The 24,081-nt window shown below is 39.7% G+C and overlaps 1 protein-coding gene across 6 annotated transcripts; it reads right to left on the reverse strand.

The window, feature by feature from the left end:
* Nucleotides 1-1,882: 1,882 nt before the first annotated feature.
* On the reverse strand, nt 1,883-23,020 carry TMPO (thymopoietin). Of its 6 annotated transcripts, XM_066550178.1 has the most exons (9): nt 22,633-23,020; nt 14,940-15,066; nt 13,151-13,306; nt 11,875-11,975; nt 7,199-7,318; nt 6,995-7,090; nt 6,339-6,449; nt 5,066-5,157; nt 1,883-3,787 (listed from the first exon to the last, which is right to left on the reverse strand). In XM_066550178.1, exons 1-9 carry the CDS (start codon nt 22,873-22,875, stop codon nt 3,490-3,492), a joined length of 1,344 nt encoding a protein of 447 aa, XP_066406275.1. In that variant the 5' UTR covers nt 22,876-23,020; the 3' UTR covers nt 1,883-3,489. The 6 variants fall into 6 exon arrangements, with proteins under 6 accessions (XP_066406275.1, XP_066406277.1, XP_066406276.1 ...); XM_066550180.1 differs by lacking the exon at nt 7,199-7,318; XM_066550179.1 differs by lacking the exon at nt 6,339-6,449.
* Nucleotides 23,021-24,081: the final 1,061 nt, after the last annotated feature.

Genomic DNA, 24,081 nt, shown 5'->3' on the forward strand with positions numbered 1-24,081 from the left:
ACAAAGATAGGTAGACTTACCAAACACACAATAAAAGCCACATTAACAGACAACAAAGGGTATGCTGAAATATCTACCTTTGCAAACACAAAATTTATGCATCCCTGTCTCTATTCCACCCAATATGTTACTTAAGCCATATCAAAGTATGTCAAATGTACCATGCACAAGATATGCCATGCAATTTTACCAGCTTCATTTGCAATTACATAAAGTTTACTGCTGAGTCTTCTTTGGGACCTGTATTATTTAAAGGCATTCTTTTTGTACTTGGCTTTTCTGCTTTGAATCTACATAAACCAGTTAAAATATTTTTTTAAGATATCTTGTCCACAAAACTAGCAAAGAAGGTAATTAACAGACATTTTAATACCATAGTTTTGTAAGTTATGCTATAGGAAACAAAACAAAACACCTAGACCAAGGCCAGGAGGGATTCGTAATAATTCTGTAGGGCAGTGCTGAGCATGCTGTTAGGAAGTAAGCTTGGAGAAGAGGTTCTTTCATGCTGTTTCTTATGCAAATACAAATTAAGGTCTTAAACCACACAGAATTTAAATTTAAGATCCTTCTTGAAAATCTATTCTCTTAGACACTACTGAAGCTCTCATGCTCTCGCCATGGATCAGATGCTATAAGATTAATCTCAAGACTGCAAGTGAAATCCTCTAGTGATCCACAGCCTGATACCAGGCTCCCAAGACTGGATGCATGTTGAAAGATTAACACAGAATTTAAAGGGGAAAATACAAACCGTGTGTTAACTCCAATTCAGACAGGAAATCAAAACCTGGCAGGTTTTCAGCCTAACATTCTGAGCAATATGACCAATTATGAGGCCCAAACTCAAAATAACATTGTCATGCCCATTAACTTCCACAAACCTTTTCCAGGCTTGTTGTAGTCCTTGCCCTAGAAGGAATTTCTTAAATCATACTTACTACATCAGAACTCCACTCATTTTTGCAACTGAATTTTGGATACTAGTCCATAAAGTTGCTCTGTTTTGTCATTGGTTCTGAATTAAAGCTGGCTCTGTCTAAAAAACAAGATGAACTCATAGAACAAAAGTGAGAATGTGTAAAAGGAAGGGAAAAAAGGAACATCAGTGCCTATTGCTTCAGCACTTTGATACAAAGACTACAGTATAATTATATACTTCAGCTTAACTTATACTGCAGTAGTTAGAATGTTTTAAGCACATACAGCTTATAGCCCTACTATGTGTTACTCTTAGAATACCATGAAAAATTCATCTTTGGGGCCAGGAGAAAGATCCTACTCTCAGGGCTACCTCACACCATTAAATGTCTGAAATATAAAAAAATTCCTGTCTTGAAGATGCAATGCCTTCCAACCACAACTGAACTAGATGTGGATTATACTTTGAGGACTTTTCTAGAAAATTCTACCAGCTGTGAGGTAACACTGAAATTGAGAGCATTCTCCAAAACAGTGCAAAAATGAAAGAATGATGACATTTAATTGCAACAAAATCCGGTTTGAAGTATGTTTTGATTGTGGCATGCTTTTTTTCTTTGATGCTAGTAGTATCCCTGGAGGAGGTTGACTGAAAGTATTTCATGTAACTAGGAAAGAAAGCTATATTTTACATTGAAACATGCAAAGTGGTGTGAGAAATAATTTAAAGTGAAAAGGAAGGTCTTTAGTATTGAAGAACAAATGAAAGCTATCTTCTCCCCCCATCCAAATTAAAGGCCTGACATAGGCTAAGGAACTATGGTGCAAAACTCTGATACTGCAAATATGATGATACTCCTGCCACCAGGTGAATTAACTGACCTGAGTTTATTAGCAGATTTTTAATTTTTTTTCAATATGGAAGACTGTAGCAGCACAAAATGACACCACTGATACATCATTTGCCTTGCTTTTGCTGCCTTTCAGCAATGCATTTATTTTGATAAGGAAAATCCACACACATTAAAATCATTTTTATTTTTCTCCATTTTTGACACCAAAAGTGAATGTCTTATGTTACAATTCCCTATAGGATGGACACAAGTTTAGCTATTTGAATTACTCAAAAAAGCAGTTTAGAAGGAAAAAAAACCCATTAAACAGGAAGAAAACCCCAAAACTATTGCTTTGCTACAAATTACCATGTTTGTCCCAAAGTTCACAGAAAGTAAAGCTTCCCCATAGCTATAGTCTACACAATAATTGTACCTAGAGTAAAAAGATATTGACTATTAACTAATGTTCTCAGCTTTTTATAAGTAGCACTTTAAGAATAAGTAGTATGATTTATTGCAATTTTGTACCAAGCAATAAGACTGAACATCTGTATGCTGCAGATTTAAGCACACCAAAAGTGTATACATTCACTTTAAAAAGATTTTTGCTTATCACTCTTCATTGGTAGTAGTGAAGTCAGCTGCCTGCTCAACCAAGTTACACAATAGAGAGTGTTTCAGCATGCTTCCACTGAGAAAAATAGTCAATGGCATGAAAGTAGTAAATCTCACCTTAAAAGATGAAACTAGCAGAAAATGCAGCAATGCCCTCTTCATACAAGAATAAAACTTCATATGGAATTTTCACACTTTGAGAATACTTCTCTACATGAATATTTAAAGATAATCACATAAAGCTGTGTTGGAAAGACCTCGCTTTTTTTTTTTTTAAAAAAAAAAAAGACCACTGCTAATGTTGGAATTTCAACTGCTTCAGATAACAATCTTGACCCAAAAAAGTATTTTAGTAGCAAATTATTATGATGTTGCTTTTATTTCCCACACATTTTACTAATAAATAAGTTCCTCTAAGAGATCTCTTGCCAATTAGATTTGCATTCAGATCCTACAACACTGTAAGCACTAAAATGAAGGGATACATTTAAATGAAATTACACTTAAACAGAGTTACTAATATGATACTAAGACTGTTACAAAAATGCAAACAGGTTTACAGTTACATTTACTAAAAAGTTACAGTAATCTACAGAAAAGGTTGTTGTACTCTCTCTACATCCTAAGAGATCAAATTCAGTTATGTTGTTACTGAAAAAAATGCATAAAGAAATGCATTTCCCTCTTCCTATGTTAAAATCTTTCTCTGCTATAGTCTAGAGACAGAAGTACAACTTCTTTTCTGTACAAATGAAAAGCTTTAAAAACACAGCTTCACATTTTACTACATTTTTGCCCTTCTCAGCTTCCAAGTTCTTGCAAAAACAAATATACATTTTCTCAAAAGTGAATTTAAAGGATGTCCACATTAAAAAAATAAAGCCTACAAAAAGTTCAAAGATTTAAAAAAATGTTACTCCTATGGCAGTGATCTCCTACTTGTCCAAAGTCCAGAAAGTTACCGATGTCCATTTAATATTATCTTTCTTCATTTATCCAATTTATCAGGTTCCAATCACATTATTTGTAAGAAGTCCTTGAGCCGATGAGAGGGCAGAAGAGTTCTCTACAATTAAAAAACAGGAGATCAAATTGGGTGTGCCTTTCAGAAAGATACTCATTCGGCACTGCCCCTGCCCGGAGAGACCATTTTCAGGTATTTAGAAAAAGGATTTCCTTGATTAGTTTCCATTGACTGATAAACCAAAAACATGAAGACTGAAACAATAACAAAGAGAAGAACTTTTATCCACAGGGCAACAGGGCGTTCTTTTTTTATTGGTGGTTTCTCCGACTTGGTGTCAGTGGAGGTACCATATTTCTGCGCATACTTAGAGTAACTTTCCTCCAGTATGAAGTCACTGTGCTCTAGAGGCCGGCTTGCAGCTCCTTTGATTGGTCTACGGCAGCTAGCACTGTTAATGAAAAAAAATATCAAATTGAAATACTGCATATTTAAAGGAGCAGTCTAAAGTACATAGGGAAGTTTTAGTATAATTAAAGAACTAAGAATTATTTCTGGTGAATATAGTACCTGTAATACTACTTTTGAAGCTTGACAAGTAGACATATTAAGTTAATAATTCAGCGTTCAAGCAAACACTCTAAAAAACCCTCAAATGCACCTTCACCCTATCCACAGGGTGGTCCTAAGGATCATAGCTGGCAATCAAACTGTAGAAAGTAGCTCCCTCTATTTACTTTTTTAATCATTACTTACGCAGCCCTGCTGGGATTTCTAAACATTAGATTATCTCTGGCCAATAAAATATCTACTGATGGCTAAGCCATACACAGAGCCAAAAGACAAAGCAGCAAGGATTAGAAAAACCCCATGTACACTGCCAAGTTCCTATATACAAGAAGTACACATACATGATTTTTATTGAAAAGAAAAGAAAAAGTGGTATGGATTTAACTAGACCTCAAAACAGGAGAGCAAACTTGAGTAGTCAGCAGATGCACTACAGTAGTAGCAACTGGTACTATATATGCTCCTTATGGTTAAGAGTTTATGCAATTGCAGTTTAAATTGAAGCTATAATTCACATGTTGGAAACACAGGAGATGATTTCACATCTTAACATGGGGAAACTTTTTCTCATATCCTCTAAACAGAGTATTTTTTAAATTACCTAATTAGCCAGAGGGTTGCTTCAATTTTTGTTTAAATATAAAGACACAAAAATAACCCCCAAATGCACAAGTAACAGCCTTTCCTAGATGCCATCCTTATTCACACTAAGAGTAATCAATATGCCTACCACCTAAAGGAAAAAATAGGTTACCTGAAAGTTCTTTCTTGCTTTACAAAAGAAAACTCAAACATATGCTGCCAAATCTTTCCTTAATTTACAGCAGGCCTAAGCAGTTGCATGTTGTCAAAAACTTAAATATTGCAAGTCATTACCACAGAAAAGCCCTTTCCATTTAACTTTCACCACCCAGAAATTCCAGTAATAATTCCAACTATAGTACCACCCTGTTCTCCCTCCTCCAACTTCAATAGAGAGGGGGCTGTTTTGGTAACAAATTATGTGTATAGAACAGAAGAATAGGTGGCTGTCGAAATGTCATTGAGCCAGAGTGCAAGAACTATTCCTCAGAAATCTATCAATATAATCAAAAGATATTTCTCAGCTTGAATAGGTTTAGAAGAACTGAGAAAAAGCCCCCATAAACCTTAGAATTACCTAATTCCTGTAGGTGTTGATACTTCATAAGGGAACAATTCTTTAAGAATATCCCTTTCTACTCTTCTTTCTTCTGCAGTTCTCTCCAGCACCTAGGAAACCAAAAACAGTTAGAAGCCAAATAGACAGCAAAACAAAAAGTTTCTGCATAGCTATCTCAGTGACCACTACCATGTGCAATTTGTAAGAATGAGTGAGTCACCCAGTGCCATTCAAGAAGTTTACTTCTTGGGTTTTAGAAGTTTAACCTTAGTTATTGGCAGCCATCCAGTCACTTTTGGCGTCTGAAAGCATTCAGTGATCACCTCAGTTTCCTTTAAGATAAAGAATAAGTTGTATAAATCCTATACACCTGCGAGCCAATGATGTAGATGATCAAAAAAACTTAACCATCACCTCTATCATGGCTGTGTTGAGCAGATCACAGGACTGGTTGTGACCAATATGTTTTAAAAAGCACTGATGTGGGCAATCTGTCTCTTCTTGCTGTAATAAACCACAGTACAGTCAAATACTGACTGAAAAACCCCATCAGCAGTTTGGAGTAGAACATCGAGTTGACCCACAACATTCTATTTGACAACTAAGTCTACATTGCAGTTGTATTGTAAATGAAGTGTTAATAGCAGCTTTATCTAGAACTACATGAACAGCATCTTGTAATGTAAAATTCCACATTACAGTATTACATTAATACAACTACATATACTTGCAGGTGCTTTAGACAGTTCTCCAAGAGATAATTTTTGACAGTCTGAATAGGTTAACAGTAAAAGAATTCTTTTCTTTCTTGATAACTGTCAGGAATCTACAGATACTTTTTTAATTCAGGCATTTGGTCTAAAGTAATTCTACTACTTAATTCCCTAGATTAAGGCACATTGCATTTTTTCAGAATAGGCTGATTTACAAGCTCAAAGGGAGATAACCCAAGTCTACTCTACTTTGAGCTATAAAGAATTTAAAAGAAAAAAAGAAATCTACATTTTGTTCAGAAAAATAGCAGCACAAGGAGAAATAACACATCAAAACATATTTGTCTTAGGAAAAGAGAAAAATCAGATTTTTCACACACACACCCAAATCTGAAAGGGGAAGATGAAAATAAGTTTATATTCTGTTTTATGTCATGTGACAACACTAGTTTATTTTGACTGGTGTCACCCAGGCAGTGACATCCTCTACCCCCTCTGTACTAAGAAATAAGCACATACACACAAGAATTTTGTTCACAGAGAGTAAGCAAGAGCAATCTAAGGTTTAATTTATTTACTTCAGCTGTCATCAGTAGTTTCTTTGGTGTTCTTCTGGGCATGTCTGAGAGTTCACTGACTGACAGTGTAGGAGCTGCATGCTTGAAATTTCCAGGCACCCTATTGCCAACCTGCCGAGATTCAAAATTGTTCAAACTCAGAAACAGCCAAAATACAAAATGAAAAGGGGCAAGGTGGCAGAACCAAAAAACAAAACCTTTATGTGCATTGAATATATGCATGTTAGAAGTTAACTGAAGAAGGTTATGAAAAAGATGCTCCAAGATCAGCAAAGGTAACACACTGCTTATCATTCCAAGTAGTTTCTCTTAAGCCATTTAGAAACATAAAAGTTATTTAGTTCACAAGAAAAGCCAAACTTAAAAGCAAATATTCTGCATGTACTTAAATAAATTAAGAAAGTATCTAAGCTTGTAAAGCTTACTCCCCCCCAAACAACATTAGATGGGACCTAGGTGTTGACCTAGTCCCATCTCAAAGTGAAGAGTATTAGGTACTAAAACAGATACCGAGTATGTGTTCTTAAAGACTACTGAATAGTCTTACTTTCCTTAAAACAGTCTTCTATTTGTCCAAAACAGAATGAATCTGTCAGTGAAGATATATTACAGAAGAATACCGCAATTAATTAAACATATGTACTAAGCATATTTACTAGGGTCTCGTCGCTTGCAGCCAATACAGTTTCATTTATGGGAGTACTCTCTGATATTACAGCATCATCTACAGGCAACTGTGCTGTAGCTTCCACCTGTTTGTTTAAAACAAACAAAAGACAACAATTGAATAAAAGAGCCACTGGGACCCTAAGAGTGAGAGAAAAAAAAAAAGCTTGTCTATTATAAAAGCCTCTCATCACCCTTTTTCTTGGTGTTCTTCTTGACACTCTTGTAGACTCCCTAGAAAATGCCTGCAGAGGTCCACTTTTTGAAGATCCACTTGTCCAGACAGTCTCAGTAACTCCATCTTGAGAATAGGTCTATTCGAGCATCAAACACATGATCATATACATGAAAACCAGCTCCAAACATCAGATACTCACAACCAAAAGCCAAAATAGCATGCACACTCCAGAAGCAACATGTCTACAATCAAAAAACTGCGGATCCTAATACATTCAATAATGAATAGCTAGCTAGATTAGTAGCATTGACCAGAATACTTATATTTGAGCATATTGTTCAAATACAGAACTGAATAGATAATGCCCAACAGTAAAAACTGCTGATCTGCTCACTGCCCTAGCGAGCAACATGAGGAGTTACATCAACTCATGGACAGCAGACATGAAGCTTTCAGTCCCATTACATTTCCTGCCTACACACACATACAAAAATAAATCTATGTGCATAAGCAGAAAGCATCACCTCTTTCTCTACACAGATAGGGTTCTATTTTCTCAAGCAGAATTAGGCACAGTTTATGCACAGCCACCGATGTTTCAACAGGAGCTAATCTTCAGCCACAGGGGGCAGGCAGAGACACTTAATGATCTTAAAAAGTTTCCACATACAGGGATGAAACTAAAACTTTTCACATAACAGCAGGTTTAAACAATCAAGCCTGATACAGATCTCTCACAAATTGAAGTAACAGCATGAAGCACCAAACTTTCATAGCCATTAACAAATGCAGATCGTTCCCTATGCTTTACTGCAAGTTTCATGCTCAAAGCAAATATTCCCCTCAGAACTAATTCCAAGATGGAAAGGGAGATGTGGATCTGCTTCATCTAGATTACATACACGATTTTCTTTTTTATTTGGTTAAGTTTAAAAATAAAAATTATTACTTTTTCAATACTTCTATCTTTGCACATTAACACCTCATAGAGCGATGTATTACCAAGTTTTTAGAAGTTACACTCCTTGCTAAATAAAGTTATACACTGCAACTGTCAGTTATAGGTTCAATAGTGGAAATTACTTCACTAGAACAGCTTCAGCCCCAAAACAAGGTGTTAAAAGAACAGGCTGAAAAGTATTTATTAATTGAGAGGGGACAGTGAAACTAGAAGCTGAGCTGCCTTACGGTTCTATGACAAATTCTGTATAACAGCTACTACATACACAGCAGAGGGAGCACAAGTGTTTCACTTCATTCCAAAGTCACTGAAGTACTTTATAAAACAAATGCAGACCTCAGGTCCAAACAGATTCAGATTTTTTTTAGAATTGTGGATTTCAGCCTAATTCTCCAAAATTCTTTACAATTTTAAGAAACCTTTGATGAAACATCTTCTAACCCCTTCCTAAATATTTACCAGACACTGCATTCTCTTCCTTCCTGCAACCTACAATCCCAATTCCCCATCTCAACCCCATACACTTTCTATTTGAGAGGTGTTCTTCAGAAGCTTAGAGAAAAAAATACTAATTTCAGAGTGTTTCTACTCCAACAATCTACTCAGGAAAGCAGGAAGGCAAATTCACTCATACTAGTAACCACGAGCTCCCCATTCCAGACTATTTGACTATGAATTACTTATCTCCTAATGAAAGTTAGAAGCACTTCACTAATAACTGCCTCTCTTCTTCAGATGCTTTAATCGTATGTTTTAAGTACCAACTTTCACTTTTTTTCTTGCATGAAAAGTCTAGGAAAAACCAGAATCTACTGCATAAGACCCATCCAGATTTCAGTGGAACACAGTCAACAGACAAAACAAAAAAGAAGAAATAAAACTTGTTATCTACAGTTATAATTATCCTCACTGCCAACAGAGCAGGCCTCTAACCCTATCAAAATGTAATGCTCATGTTGGGTACACCACCACCCTGTAATGTAACCAGAGAAACTACAATGGTGTGGTATGTAAGCAGTGTTCAGTGTCTGCTTCTAACTGTCAAATAACTCATGAGCAGTGGAGCTATAGATTATGACTTTACCTCAGCTATCACTTACCAAGTTACTATACAGGTAGTAAAAAAAAATACAGGGAGGAGTAGGGGAACACAGCACATGCAGAATGTCACTGTACAAAGTTTCAGGAGACAGACGAGTTCTGCACTGCTCCTTAACATTTACATTGTTTAGCCTGCCTCATTCTAACCAGTGCCATTTACTATGACATGTCAGGCTCAGTTTTGAACTCCTACTCTAGATTCACCTACTGGATTAGAAGGGGGTTTTAAAATTAGGATTTTCTGCCAACTTTTCCCTATGAAGAGGTAATTAAACACAAATAGCTGAGCTCAAGTTCATCCAGCCCTCCACTGCTAACCGACTGATAAGACCCATATTCAACCTCCCCACCCAATTTCTTTTGCAGCAGTCTGCCTAATAACTATCTATCTATTTGCACTCTCTTCTCAAGAGAACAGCTACATCCAGCCATGCCAAACGACAAATAAACAGTCTTGTAAGCTACATACACCTGGTATAAAACCAGTGCTGCACAGGACCTAGAAGTAACTAGCAAGTCTGCCCACCAGCTCAGCCTCACCATGCTTCAGACACTCAATCTTTGTGCCAATGCTACACAGTGCACAACAGTTGAAATAGTTCTGCAAAATTAGTATAGTCCCTTGATACATTGCTGAAAACCTACAGTGGAATTCCACAGGAAGAAGGGGAGAAAAGAAAAAAAATCATCTCCATGTTCTGGTTTTTTTCTCAGCAAAAAACATGACTACACACATTTGCTAGCCAAAAGCATTAAGTTGTTCTTGGCTTCAAGCAGCTGCAAAATTTAACTAGGGGTGGGTGGGGCTGTTTTGTTTTGGGTTTTTTCGGTGGTTTTGTCTGTTTGCAGTAAAAAAAAACAATCAAGAAACAACCAGAAGATCAAAAGTAAAAGGTTTAACAAACCAAAGAGAGTTTCTGAAGAATTTGGCAATTTTGACATTAAGTAATTTTTTGATTATTCTTTTGATTAACTCCTGGCAATTAAAATACACAAGTTGCAAAATATTGCATCTATACTGCACATGTAAGATTGCCAAAAGAATAATGACCTGATACTAATATAGTGAAACTGGATGACAAAAAAATTGAGTAAACAAATAATCACTTAAAATACCACAAAAACACCTCACTGAATCTCATTTATTCTGTAAGCAAGTTCCTGAAGACTACAAGTTTTGTTTGTTGACAACAGAATGAAATATCTTTATTACACTGAAGCTGACAGGAATTTCTGGTAGAATAACTATTTTGAAAAAAGTGGTTCTTGAAATACAAGAATCTAAAGATTAATATGCTCATTATAGAGAGACCATTATAAGCAGAAGTTGCCTGATCAAATAAAGAATGCTTGGTGCATTGAACTATGTGTGTGTGTGTGAATTTTTTGAAGTAAAATCTGTTCAGCTTGCACCCTAAAACTCCAACTTAAAATAAGCAAACTAGTTATGGATCTCCATAGCTGTCTTGCATTACTCAAGGTCATATAGCAGCATTTCACCTGCTAAAGAGACATCCATAGCTAAAGCATGTTTATACATATACACACACACTAAATAGCAAGCATCTGGCATTTAACAAAGTATTGAGAAAAGTCACCGTGATCTGCTAAAATACACCAAGCAATTAACAAGCCAGATTCTGAGGCACTGAATGTTTCTTTATGAGTCCTTTACTGCAGCATAACTCCACTACTTACTGAACAGATGAACAACACTCTAAAGACTCTAAGTATCCTAAGCTGGGGAAGAGGGCATTTAGTGATGCTTTCACATCAGAAGGACAGATCAGCAATCAACTACCAAACCCTGTATTCAGCAGTTTGAAAAATCAGAGGTGATTCTGTAAAATCCCTCTTCTGTCAAGACAGCAGAACTAATATTTATAAGTAGAGAACAGGTGAGAGATCTACACTTGTTATCTATTCTTTTTCTTCATAGGAGAAATTTTTCAACAAATTTGTGTCTACTCTAGTACTGCTGCTACAAACATAGCTGAAGAAAAAATATTACATAGCTAGCATACATGTGTGTACACACATACACACACCTATACATATAGGCATATACCCAAATACATTACGTCACAATACATTTAAATGAGTCATTAAACAGATGTATTTAAAATGCATACATTTATCTGTAGCTATCTAATCACACATATATATGTATGTATTTAAAAACCCTTGTTTAAAAAAAAAGCCAAAAAAAACCCCCCACACACCTCTTTGTCCTAACTTTTCTTTTTTTGAGAAAACACTGCTTTTATTAAATCAAGTTGATTACGAGCATCCAACAGAAAGCCATCAGCCCACGTGACTTAATCTGCCAGGTTTCCAAAACTAAACATGTTAATGTTGCCTACTATTCTTCTCTAGGAGGTGCTGCAGCAGCTGGCAAGTCAGACAGCTTTCAGCAGACTATTACTTTGAACATTATCAGACATGCTAAAAACAGCCACTATAGTTAATTCACAAGATCTTCATGCTATATTAGAACAGGCTTTCTAAAAGAACTTTTAAAAACCAGCATGGCTCACTTAGTCAAATGTGATGTTAAAGGTAGTAAGGTGTTTAGTGAGCACATCACCAGCAGTTAGTAGCTGTTCCATGAGCCCCTATGACAAACATACCTGGTTGTGTTCAACAACTCTTTTTTGTTTGAGTGCAACTGGCGTCTTCGTCCTGGCTTTCAGGGGTTCTCTCTTCTCAAGCCTCAGCTCAGTCTTCGGATCTGCAACCAGTTTTAATATAACTAGTTTCTATAATACTACTGTTGTTGTACTAGTTGAAACCAAATGTATTTTAATAAAAATTCATTTTGAGAGGCAACATAACTCTTATGAGTTATCATTTCCTTAAAAAGCTGTGAAACAGGTATATTTTCTATTAAATGTATAAGAACAAAGACTTTTGAAGAATAACCTTAAAATTATTTCAAATCACTGATCCACGCATTTACCTTTTTTGCTAAAAATCTTACATTTCAGATAAGCTTTGACAAATCCAGCAGTTCCATTTAGAAACTGCTATCAAATTATAATTCCTTTAACCAAAGTACCATTCTACTATTGATTGTAGTAAAGGTATTGAAGCTTGTCAATGTTGGTTGAAGCTGTTAGCTTAGTTTCCTCTAATACAAGTCCTTTTATCTAAAACCCCATTTTTGATGCAGTAGAAAGGAGAGTGATTAGCAGTCATCTCACCAATAAAAGGATGTATTATTTCCACTGCTTTTCTAAAATTCTAATAGCTTTACACCAACATATTTAAGTTTTTTTTGTAGGGGAAACAGGGAATATTTGGGTTTGAGGTTTTTTTCCCCAGTGTGTGAACAGTTCAGTATTTATATGAAGCATATGTAATTATAAGAAGTTAGCTGCCAGTTGTGACTGGGCTCTTGGCTGTCCCAAACATTAATAAATCAATCTCTAACATCCTCTCCCCCTTAAAAGTGCAAGATATAAAAGTTGAAAAACAAGCCCAAATATGCAAGGGAGATCAATCCAATTACTAGTTCTATTTCAACCCTTTCAGTCCTATGTCCATGGAAATTTCTTTTCTGTAGTATGAAAAGTGTGAAGTGCAAAGAACATTAAGTATGAAGTGCAAAGAACATTGTGACACCCAATACACAGTTCTCCTGTCTATTGGATTTACAGGCTCCATCCAGTCTGGGGAAAATGGAAAAAAGGGACCAGGTCAGTAGCAAAAGGTTTCCTTTCCCGTAACAGGCACCTGGATCACTGTGCTGGTACTGCATGATCAAGTACATGACTGACATGGCCCACAGCAGTAACTTACAGCCTCCCCCAACAGCAAGATCATACATCCTTAGGTTATTTCTACAGCACGTATTACTCATGTATAATTTGAACTGTTCCCATGCAAATTCCATTCGAGTCTTACCTTCCTCATTGTCACTGTACTGGTCAGAATCATTGTTTCCATTCTGTCTGGTGTTCTCAGTAGTTGAAATCGCTGGGAGAGGCACAGGTGCCTTCAGGTCAGGACCTTGTTCCATCAGTTTCAGAAGCTTTTTCTCATAAAGTTTCCTAGTAGTAGCTATAACAAGGAAGGATACATGCTAAAGAAACAGCTTTAATATTTCCTGACTTCACTGATAGAACTGGGCTGTTATATATTCAATGGGAATTTTTGAACATAATGTTTTGTTTATTTTTAATCAGTTTGTATGGCCCAGAGTGTTTCTCTATATATACACACACATCTACCTCTAGGTACACAACTCTGCCTCTAAAACCTCTAACTTCTCAGTTTAAGATAATTCTTAGATAAACTCAGACCTCTTTGTACACTTAAAGTTACAGAAAGGAAATGTATGGAAAGGGAATTTATCTGCTTCTTAGATATGCTACTTCATATGCTGCAATATACAAGTTGTTATTCCCTCACAGAAAAAAAAAAAAAAAAAAGAGTGAATTTAATTGTTTCCGTTGCACTATTTCCATGCAGATTGCTCTATTCTTCTCCTAATTCCCCTGCCCTGGAATTAATGGCCCTGCCTTTGCCTTGTTGGCAAATTCAGTCCAATAAGCATCAGAGGTGGTGCAAGCAAGCAGCAACAACAGAACTTTCTGCTTGCTGCCATCTAGCCATCAGGTTGGCTTGCTTGGGACAAGCAACAGCTGTCTAAAACATTTTAAGTCTAGCACATACTTCCACATCTGGACTTTGCTGGCAAAAATCTGTAGAGGTGACTGGTGCCTGAGCTGTTAGCTGCAGAAAAGAAAAAAATCTAACTTTTGAAGTTTTCTGATAAGAGGAAAACACCATTTAAAAGAAATGTCAGCCCTTCAAGGAATAATCCATATCCTCTAAGAATTAAAGGCAATAAATTAGACCAAATGTAAATGCCTTTCCAGTGGACTCCACAGGTTCTTGAGTACTATCCAAGAGGTACAGGATGAATGGAAAGGCATGCAGAATCAGCTAACTGAAAATATTACAGACAAGACTTTGAATACACACAGGACTGCAGGCTCAGTCATGGACACTTCCATCCACCTAGGATTCAAGAACATTCCACAGAAGGCTCTGCATACTACAAAGAACAATCTTTTTTTCAAGAATTGTGAAATCAAATTCCCTTGCCATTAGGCTACTGCACAATCTGAAAGGCAAGGCACTTTGATCTCACATCACAGACAGTATCCAAGGCAGGAGATTAGGCTGGGGTCAGGACTACTCCTGACATAGGCCAGCACACAGGACAGAATGCTAGGCTAGAAAAAAACATTAGCAAAGGAAAACATTACTTCACAATGCAGTGAGTAGGAAATGCTCTAGGGAAAGGGAAGTTCCCTGTTCTTAATTGGCTCTAAATATTATTAGGTTATTATGTAAGATGTATTTTCTATTTAAATGGGCCCAGATCTAAACCTCTGTATCAGAAGACCTAACTACCCCAGCACTGAACTTTAACTAAGAGTCACACAGCTTCAGAACACAAGCTGGAACATCTCCAGCTGGCCTAGAACAGGAGAAACAAACTGCAGACTTCTCCACTGCAATGCTTCAAGACTTCTCAATGTAAACAGTACAATGAAAATATCCAAGGTGGGAAGCAGGATTGCAACAGTACTGGTAATAAAAAGTAACTGTACCAGGGAAACTTCCCAAGTGAGGCATAGCGAGAAATAAAACAGATCAATATCTGCTAGTTTAATTGACCTACCTACAATTGGGCCAGGATTTACTCCATACTTCATAAGCTGCTCTTGAAGGTCTTCATTACTCATCTCTGTTATATCTAGGCCATCCTTCTCCTCTGGTCTGGGTTTGTCAGTTTTCTTTGTGGCTTTCTGGAACAGGAGAGAGAAATGAAAGATGGTGTTTTCAGTTAATACTGAACACATCTTTTTCTTCTAAGGGAACAGGAAAACATAAGAGTACTAAACATGTAAACCCAGAAGAAATTAATTCGATTCTCACCCATGATCACTACTAAAGCCTATGTGAAACAGTACAAACATTTACACCTACTAAGAAAAAATGCAAAGGTTTTCTACTTAGGAAGGAAATACCCATTACAAGTCTCCTCTTAAAATCACTCATTCTGGTCTTGTGTTTTAGTTTGAAGTTCAAGCATACAGTGCAAAGGGATTGCTTTCCTGTGACTGGAGAAGTAAGCTTCTGGCCATTTCACCATCACTACACAAAACTACAAATATGTATGTTACATTATTTTTCTACCTGATAGGTCATTTCCTTCTCTAATGATATGGAACAAGTTCTTTAGTATCTACATACATTCAATCAAGTTTCCAAAACCGCTATTCCTACTCATCCTGTCATTCTCTGTGAGATTACGTGATATTACAAGGTGAGTACAGGAAAGGCAAAAATCAGAAACAGTCTCATATTTTCAAAATCCTACTTGTCTGCTTAGGCCTCTGCTACTTGTAGCTCTAAAAAATTCTAAACCCAACTCTGGCAACAGTACTTGAACACTTGGCAATGCACCATCACCACATGCAGATGGCTATCAAAATAATCTGCTGAGATGCTACTCCTAAATTAGCAGTTTCTGTTCAATCCAAACAGAGTGATCATAACACTTCAACTTGGGAAGCCTCTGTTGCTACAATAGGGATTGTAAAAGTGAAGAGGTAAGACACAAAAAAGCATGCTAAGGATTTGCATGCTCTTTGCTAAGAAAGACCTTGATACTGCTTAGAAATAAGTCATATTTGTATCTCAAAGTTGTATTATATAAACAGAAACAATTTCTGCACTTAGCATTTTTCTCAACTCAGTTGTCTGGAAGGCCTATTTGTTTGGGTTTTTTTTTTTTTTTTACACTAAGATGATTTACATGAGCTAACAGAATCTATCTGGCTATTAATGCAGGTTCAAGATTTGTTTGCATGCAAATTTGGTCTTGCTTCAAATATCTTGGTATTTTAAAACTAAGCAGGGACTGAATGAGGGTTTCCCAAATACATCTGACTCCAAATTTTCCTCTGGCTTCTGGGTATTCCAGCATGATAAACTTAAAACCAGCTGCTGAAAAGCAACAGAATCTCTAAGGATCAAGGCATTTCTTTATTTTACGAAATAAACTACAAACAGTCCAAGGAAAGTAAAGGACCATTAAAGAAGCAGATTTGACTAAAGACAGATTTACAACTCACTTTATCAGTCATTCCACTCCTAATGAGTTTTTGAAGCAATTAAGCCATACACAAGAAACAATCCTGCAGCTGCATGACACTTTTCACTTTTGAACATGTTGGTCATAAACATTATGTCAAGTTAAACATTGCATTAACTTCAATTTCATATTCAATGTGTTTTTTCTGGGCTACTGGACTGTCCAAACAGAAAAAAGTTCGGAAAAAAAAGTTGGCTTTTCTTGTTCAGATCTGTTTAGACTAATGACAGCTCTGGTGTTTGCCCGCATCACCAAGCGGATTAATCACAACGCTAGTCCATATTTTAGAAAAAAACTACTATGGTGCAGGAAATCAACATTCCAATGACACTTCAGAGAAACTGGAATCCTAATGTAATGTATCTCTACCTTTGTTCACTTAGAGACCACAGAAGAGACTACAACAATATACACAAGAAAAACTACTCAGCATTCTGGATGCTTTACAGAAATCTTTGCCATCAGAAATCTAACTCTAACTAATGACTACCGGGGTACTCTAACACAAGTAAACTCACATATCTCATGGTTTCTTTGTGGCTTTTTTCCTTCAAAATACCATTTCACTTTTTCTAGCACTACTGTCACAAACAGAGATCATCAAAACAGCCAGTTTCAGCAAAGAAAAAGAGTAGGGAGGGGATGAAGCAAGTTGAAAGGAATCTGTGTTCTTCAATAATTGGGCCAGATGTGTTCATTTTGTGTTCTGCAAGGTCACAGCTTTTACTTTTGAACACCTATTCTCCTTAGCGCAGGAGCAAATGATTTCCCTTGTACAAGTAGAAAGCTGCCATCTAACCATTCACTGGACCACAAGGTGAGTCCCTAGAAGTATAAGGCTGGATAGAAGAATTTCTCACACCTCAGCTGTGGTATGACAGCAACAACTTCAGCAACAACACTAAATTTAATTACCACTACCATTATAGTCTAATGCATCACTATGCTTCCTGTGATCATGACAGCTTGTCTGCTGGACTACACCATGAGAGAGATCAAAAGAGATAGCTTAAAAGTTTAACACTGTGAGGTTTTTTGGGTTTGTTTGTATTTAATTTACAATCTCATTTACCTGTTTTAAGACCACTAGCAGAATTTGTCTTACTGCGGAGCAGAGATGAAGGGCCTGAAATGAAATTGTGGCAGAATTTGCCAATGCAAGGTAGTGCCACTGACCACTTTGCCCATAATGTAATTATTTTTGCAGCAATACACCCAAATCTATGTAAATATTTTTGCAACAATATACCCAAATCAATAAATCCTTATCTGAAGATCTTCTAATCCGATCCAGAGTTCACAGCATTAAAAAAATATTTCTAGTCATTGCTATTTTCTAGAAAACAGAAGATGGAAGATTATCTGCATACTTCACTTGAGAGAGATTTGTTCACATCAGAGATAGCAATTTGGTAGTGGTACATGTCAGGCTTGGTTTCCAATTGCCTAGGAACTAACTCTTCAGACAAGTACTGAAGTGAATTACAAGCATGGGGCTGCCACACAGCATTCTCAGTACTAGGGCCACAGAAAAACAACAGCATAAATGAAGTTCATCTTCTCCAAGTGTCATCTCTTGACAACACAAAGCTTTCACCTTTTGCTAGCAAGAAGAGCAGACAATGCAAGCAACCAGAATTCAGAACCTCCCCTTACCTTAGGCATTCCTGCTGAATGGAAATTAACAGCCAGAGACCAGGTTAATTAGGCAAACTTCATAAGCGCCTGTACTAGTCCCGGCACTGTCCCAAAGACAAGCATAAGAAACTGCTGAAGAAGCCATTAAATAATAAAACCAACAACTATGGGACATCACCAAAAACTATTTTCAAATCCCAAGTTAAATGGCATCTACATCAGGATACACAAGGATCTTAATCCCAAACCAGTGCAGCTTCATCACGAGACACAAAAAGGGTCAGGGCTTATTTATGATTTCTCTGAATGAGGTTAAGATAGGCTAAAGAAAGCCCAAATCTCACCAACAGAATGCTGTTTAATTCTCCAGTTTGCAGGGCTCCCTCTGGTAACAAATAATTATTTCTCTTAGGAGAAAGTTAAGGAAGAAGTTAAGGAAAGTTAAGGAACTGGATATGCAAACTGTTAATAATAGATTTATAATGTGAAATAGATAGAATGAAAAGTACAAGGGGAACAAAGACCTACCATACACACTCATTTCTTGCAACAGAATTTCCTTTTTTAAAAATCAAGTCCTACTGAACTTTTTAACCTTAAAGGCCTGGAGACAATATTTACCAAGAGCTACAGGACAGACAAAATAAACAATGGAAAGAGAATTAAGCAGCAGCAATTCCAAAGATACTGATACACACAACTTAGAGAATTCACTATCTTTTAACCTTAATTAGTAAGTGCCAGACTTAAAATTTCCAAGCCTATGTACAGTAACAGTCATAAACTATAAGATTAAGGACGACTCAACCCTACCACCCCCTTCTCCTCCAGGACACTAATTTCCATGTTACTTGGTGAAGGAAATACACCCTCTCAAAGTCTGAAGGTGCAGAACAGCCTGGCAGGACTTCTCACTGTAGTGGGAATTACTTTGGTCATCTCATCCCTGCTGCTCACAGCTTTCTCTCAGCCAGCAGATGAGTGCTTTTTAAAAGGCCATAAAGGATTTAAACTGTGTTCTGTGTGATGTTTGTGTGGCAGGTCGTAATGAAGACATACAGCCACAGGAAACACAAAATAGATTCTCTGCCTTCACTGGGCACACACAGATGCTTTACACTGCCTCACCTATCCAGTACACTTTCCACAAACCTAATCTTCATAAACGACCACTTTTACTATTACTTCTCTTTCCTGATAGGGAAGGGGTTGAAGCTGTTGTTACCTCGGCTACAGATATCACAACCACAGCATGCTGACTATGAAAAGCTGGAGCTGGCTCTTTAGTTACTTGGCACTTGATTAGAACAAAAAACCTTAACAACCCAAACAAACAACTTTCCCCCCATCAAACCCAACATCTTGACCTGATAGGTCTCATGTATGACCTTTCAAACAGGCCCTTCAGGTCCAGATATTCTCATCATACCTTCATTAACAGGAGACATTTGACTGATCTTTTTCATATAACCCCTTTAAAGGTCAAAAATATCACTCAATATATGCTTTAGAAGTGATTCTTCCAGGACATGAAATACACAACAAGCTCAGTCATAATAATCCATGCATTCTAAGCTCTGAACAGTTTCTGTTTGACAACAGCATCAAGACAATATTTTTGGTACATGCTTTAAAATAATGGTCCTAGAAAGGCAAAAATGTGATTTCATAGTTACTTTTCCTGTGAGCTACCTTTGCTGACATTCAGCCCATAACTAACCAGGACAAGGGGCATTCAGATGCAGATGGTTCACCCTGCAGAAAAAACAGTGTCTTGCATACCTAGTCACCGTCCTCACATACCACTATGCTAAACAGGCTTAAGGTAAAAAAGCAAAAAAGTTGCTCAAAAATATTAGTAGAGCTGGAGAAGCTGGCTCCTCCAGACAATATTATCAGACTGAGGTACAAACAGGCATGATTTTAAAAGCTCTTCCTGTTCTGGTAGGAATATGTAGCCAAAGTGAGCTATATATTCTTGGGCTGAATAGAGCTAAGCCAGAAGAATGACTGATTCAAAACACATAATTTGCAACAGAATTCAAACTATGGGATTTGGTCTCTGCACAGCTTTTATCAATAGTCAAAAAGCACCTAAATGCATTATCAATGTTCAGAACTTAGAAAACCCCACTAAAATGACAGCGTAGACAGTTCAAAATTACTCATGACTACAGCCGTGTCCAAGCTCTAACTCCACTATTAAGAGAGCTGGTGTAGCTTTCAGCGACTGCAGCACGGACATTGAGATGACTCTTTTGCACTTGTTGCTCCCAGGCACTTTAAGAAAAGCGATGCCTGCCCCGCTCCAGGGCCGCTAAGGCAGCCGAGCGATCCCGCGGGTGCCGCAGGAGGAGCCGCTCGGAGCGCGCCCCCTGGCGCCCGGCCCGCAGCGCGCACGGGCCGCGACCCCGCCCGCGCCGCCCCACCCTCCGACTGCCCTGCTCACACGAGGGCTGCAACTCAGCCGGGCTGCAGCCTCTGACCGAGAGGCTTCTCACTACGTGCTCGCAATAAAGGGAAGGGCAAGCAGGCACAGAGAGGAATGGTGGAAAGCCCATGCTTTTATTTTATTCATCCTCTCCATAAATCCTTGCAGTTCCAGCTTCTTCCCTTGCCCCTTATGTCTAAGGGGTGTTATGTCCCTCCTGTCCTCTCTTACTCTTATTAAGATATTTTGCTTTAGTTTTTCGCCAGAATCCAGGTCCCCTGGGATGTCAGCTTTCCCTCACTCTTCTTCTTCTTTCCAATTGTTCTGAGAGCAAATTGCTCTGGAGACACGAATGCTAATCTTTTTGAAGGACAGCAGATCAGAGAAACACGCTTATGCTAAAAGACATTAACAGGGACAACAGTTACTCCGGCTACAAGTAGTTGCAGAACTACTCAAGTAGCACAAAGGAGGCAACAAGCACATATCATCCAAATGTGTTTTACTTGGCAGGTACTGTTTGGGATTTTTCTGAGTGTTTTGGTTGGGGTTGGTTGTTGGGGGGGAGGTTAAGGGGAAGGCGACACAACACGGGGCACAACGGACCCAAATCTGAGCACTAGAGTATTTGCTGAAGTTCTGGAACTTCTGATGATACAGTGCTCTGATTCTAACACACAAGATAAGCATAAATAGTGCAGAGCCTTCCAGATATTGTTAACAAAAGTGTAGGAGTACCACCCATTCTCTAAACATCAAAAAAGTCACCCATAATTGTTTAAACTTAAGCACTGTGGAAAGGAAAACTCAGATCTAGGATAGGAACTAGCAGTTCTAAGATGTTCCTCCTCCAACAAGCATAAAACAAGTCAGATTCAAGCTCATCCAGTTTTACTCAAAAGCACCTTATGAATGCTATCAGCAGAACACTGTAAGTCAGGAAAATGTCTGTTTAACTGTAACTGCATTCAGTGAATGCCACTTAAGTGTCTGAAACAGACAGATGTTAAGCTAAATAATTTGGTTTTAGAGATCTCTTCTTCTTGAAGCTACAGTTTTCAATTTTTTAATTCAATAACTGTTTTATTGAGCTTTTGAAGGTTAAAGCGTGAAAGTGAAAGACCTTCAAAGGACTCCGTTTCTCGGCACTCCCTCAACTAATGACCTTTGAAACACAGTATCTAAGATACAATTAAATAGTTTCACTATCACACACATTAAGACTCCGGAAGCTGATAATCATAATCCAAGCCTTTTCTCGAGACCAGACATCTTACAATTATCAATTACAAGATTGCTTTCTCAAGATATACTAATTTATAGTCCATTTATGAAAAATTAAAAAAAGAAATCACAGCTTCCCAAAGAGAAAAATTTCAAATAGCATCAGCTTCCCTTTTTTCCTTACATGTGCAAAGTCTAAAAAAACAAGCACAGGGGACTAATTGAACATGCACCAGAGGCGCTTTGCTATAATACACATCTCAGAGGTACGAGCAAGACATCTACACTACGCAGACTCTCTTTACACTAAACAGTCCACTTCATTAAGCCAAGCAAACCAGCTGTTCACGCAGAGCTTCATCCTTTCATTTAGAAGCATTTACACCGAGTAGCGTGGCTGCTGTACAACCACGACAGCGGACCGGAGTCCTTTCCTGAGCAAGTTACACCCTCGTGCTGTTCTCTTGCTTCGTTCCTCCAACACCGAAACAGTCTCCTTAGGACACCGCTCGCCAAGCTACAGTAAAGGTCTCCGAATTTACCCTCGGGGGGCCGTCGCACTCTCCACGCGCGGTCCCGCTGCCCCTGCCCCCCGAGCCAGCCGCTTCAAAGGGCGCTCAGGGAGGGACGCGTCCTGGAGGAGCAGCCGGCGGCCCCCGGCACCGGCCCCGCCGTCCCAGCTGCTCCCCGACGCGGGGCGGCCGCCCGGCAGCGCCGCTACCCCTCTCCCCAGGCGGCGGGACCGTCCCGCCCTCAGCCGAGCCAGAGAAGCTCCCGACCCCGTGCGGGGACCCCGGCGCGTTGTGGCGCTCCCCGAGCCGCGGCCGGCGGGCGGAGGCGGCCGGCCCCGTTCGGGCGGGAAAGCGGGCCCGAGGCTGCCGGGAAGCCGAGGCGGCGCGGGCAGAAGGCAGCAGTACTCACCCGCCCGGCGGCAGCAGCTCCGCGGCTCCGGGCGCCGAGAGGTGTGGGCTCCCGCTCCTCGTCGCTGGAAAAGTCGGGCTGCGCGAGGGCGGGCGGGTTGCGGGCGGTGAGGTGCTGCAGGTAGAGCTGCACGTACACGTCCTTGCGCTGCTCGCCGCCCGGGAGGCTCACATTGTTAGCGATCAGCTCGCTCTTCAGCTTCTCCTTGGTCAGCACCGACGGATCCGCCAGGAACTCGGGCATCGCCGCCGGCCGCAGCCGCCGCCGCTCTCCCGGGAGAGGCACCAACAAAGCGCGGGGAGAAGGGGCGGGGGAGCGGGAGGAGGAGGAGGAGGACTCGTCTGCTCCGCGCCAGGGACCAGCTCCACAGCGAGCGGGCGCGCGCACCGAGCGCTTCTTCCCAGCCAGCAATAAACGGCGCCCTGATTGGCGGGGAGGACAACGAAGCGGCCTCGCTATTGGCTGGCGGGCGGAAAGGGGGCGGGACGCGCGGGAGCAGCGGCGTTGGTGCTTTGCGCGAGGGACAGTAACGCAGTTTAAATTCGGCTCGGGCGGGAGAGGCGCGCGGGGCGGCGCTCGCGGGCCCGGGGAGGGTGAAGGCGCTGGCCGCGCCCCGCGGGTCCCGGTGGCGCCGGGGCCCTTTCGGGTGACAGGTGCGTGCCCGCCGACCCGGAGCGCCCCTCCCTGCCGCAAGCAGCGGGGGAGGCGGTTAGCGCGATCCCAGTTACCTGCCGTGATCCCGGTGTCCTGCCGCGACACCTGCCGCCACTTCTGCCCCCAGCCACCTGCGGGCCTGGCGGCCGTGCCTCCCGCGCTCAGTACCGCAGACCGGGCGGGCACGGCAGCTCCTGCTCCCCCGGGATAGCCGCCCTCGCCCAGCCCTTTGGCTGGCGGGCTCCAGAAGGAATCCAGCTGGGAAATTGGTAGCTAATCTCTTAGTGTGACTGCCGCCGGTGCGGTGACTTAAACGCAAAAAAAACCCCGAACTCGCATCTATAGTGCCGCAGAGTTTGAAAGGCGGGTAGTTGTTTTATTTATTTATTTGTAAAGCCGACTTCTAAAATGTCACGAGTGTGTCCCTGCTGAGAGAGTTCGATTGAGCTCAAGACTGCAGTTTTACAATCTTTAAACAAGTGGGCTAAATCCTTCTGTGTTTACACGCTGCTGGCTGGGAACGCGCGCTGCTTCTGTTTTCTGATGACAAGGGTTCAGTGTTTAGATTCGACTGCATAGCCTATGCTTTTGACAACTGCCTTGCAGTATACCCGAGATAAGGATTTAAATGAGGCTATTTTAGTTCTCCCATCAGTCATGGATCTGAAACGGGATTATTGGTGTTTGCACCTTCTCCTCTTTGTATTCCAGAAAGAGTTATAAATTGCTGTTGGGGATTTCCACTACTGTTGTGTGCTCCATCATGAAGCTGTCCTGGTGCCTGTTGTTCCTATT

This window comes from Molothrus aeneus, chromosome 5, assembly GCF_037042795.1.
Source record: "Molothrus aeneus isolate 106 chromosome 5, BPBGC_Maene_1.0, whole genome shotgun sequence".
Taxonomy (NCBI): Eukaryota; Metazoa; Chordata; class Aves; order Passeriformes; family Icteridae; genus Molothrus; species Molothrus aeneus.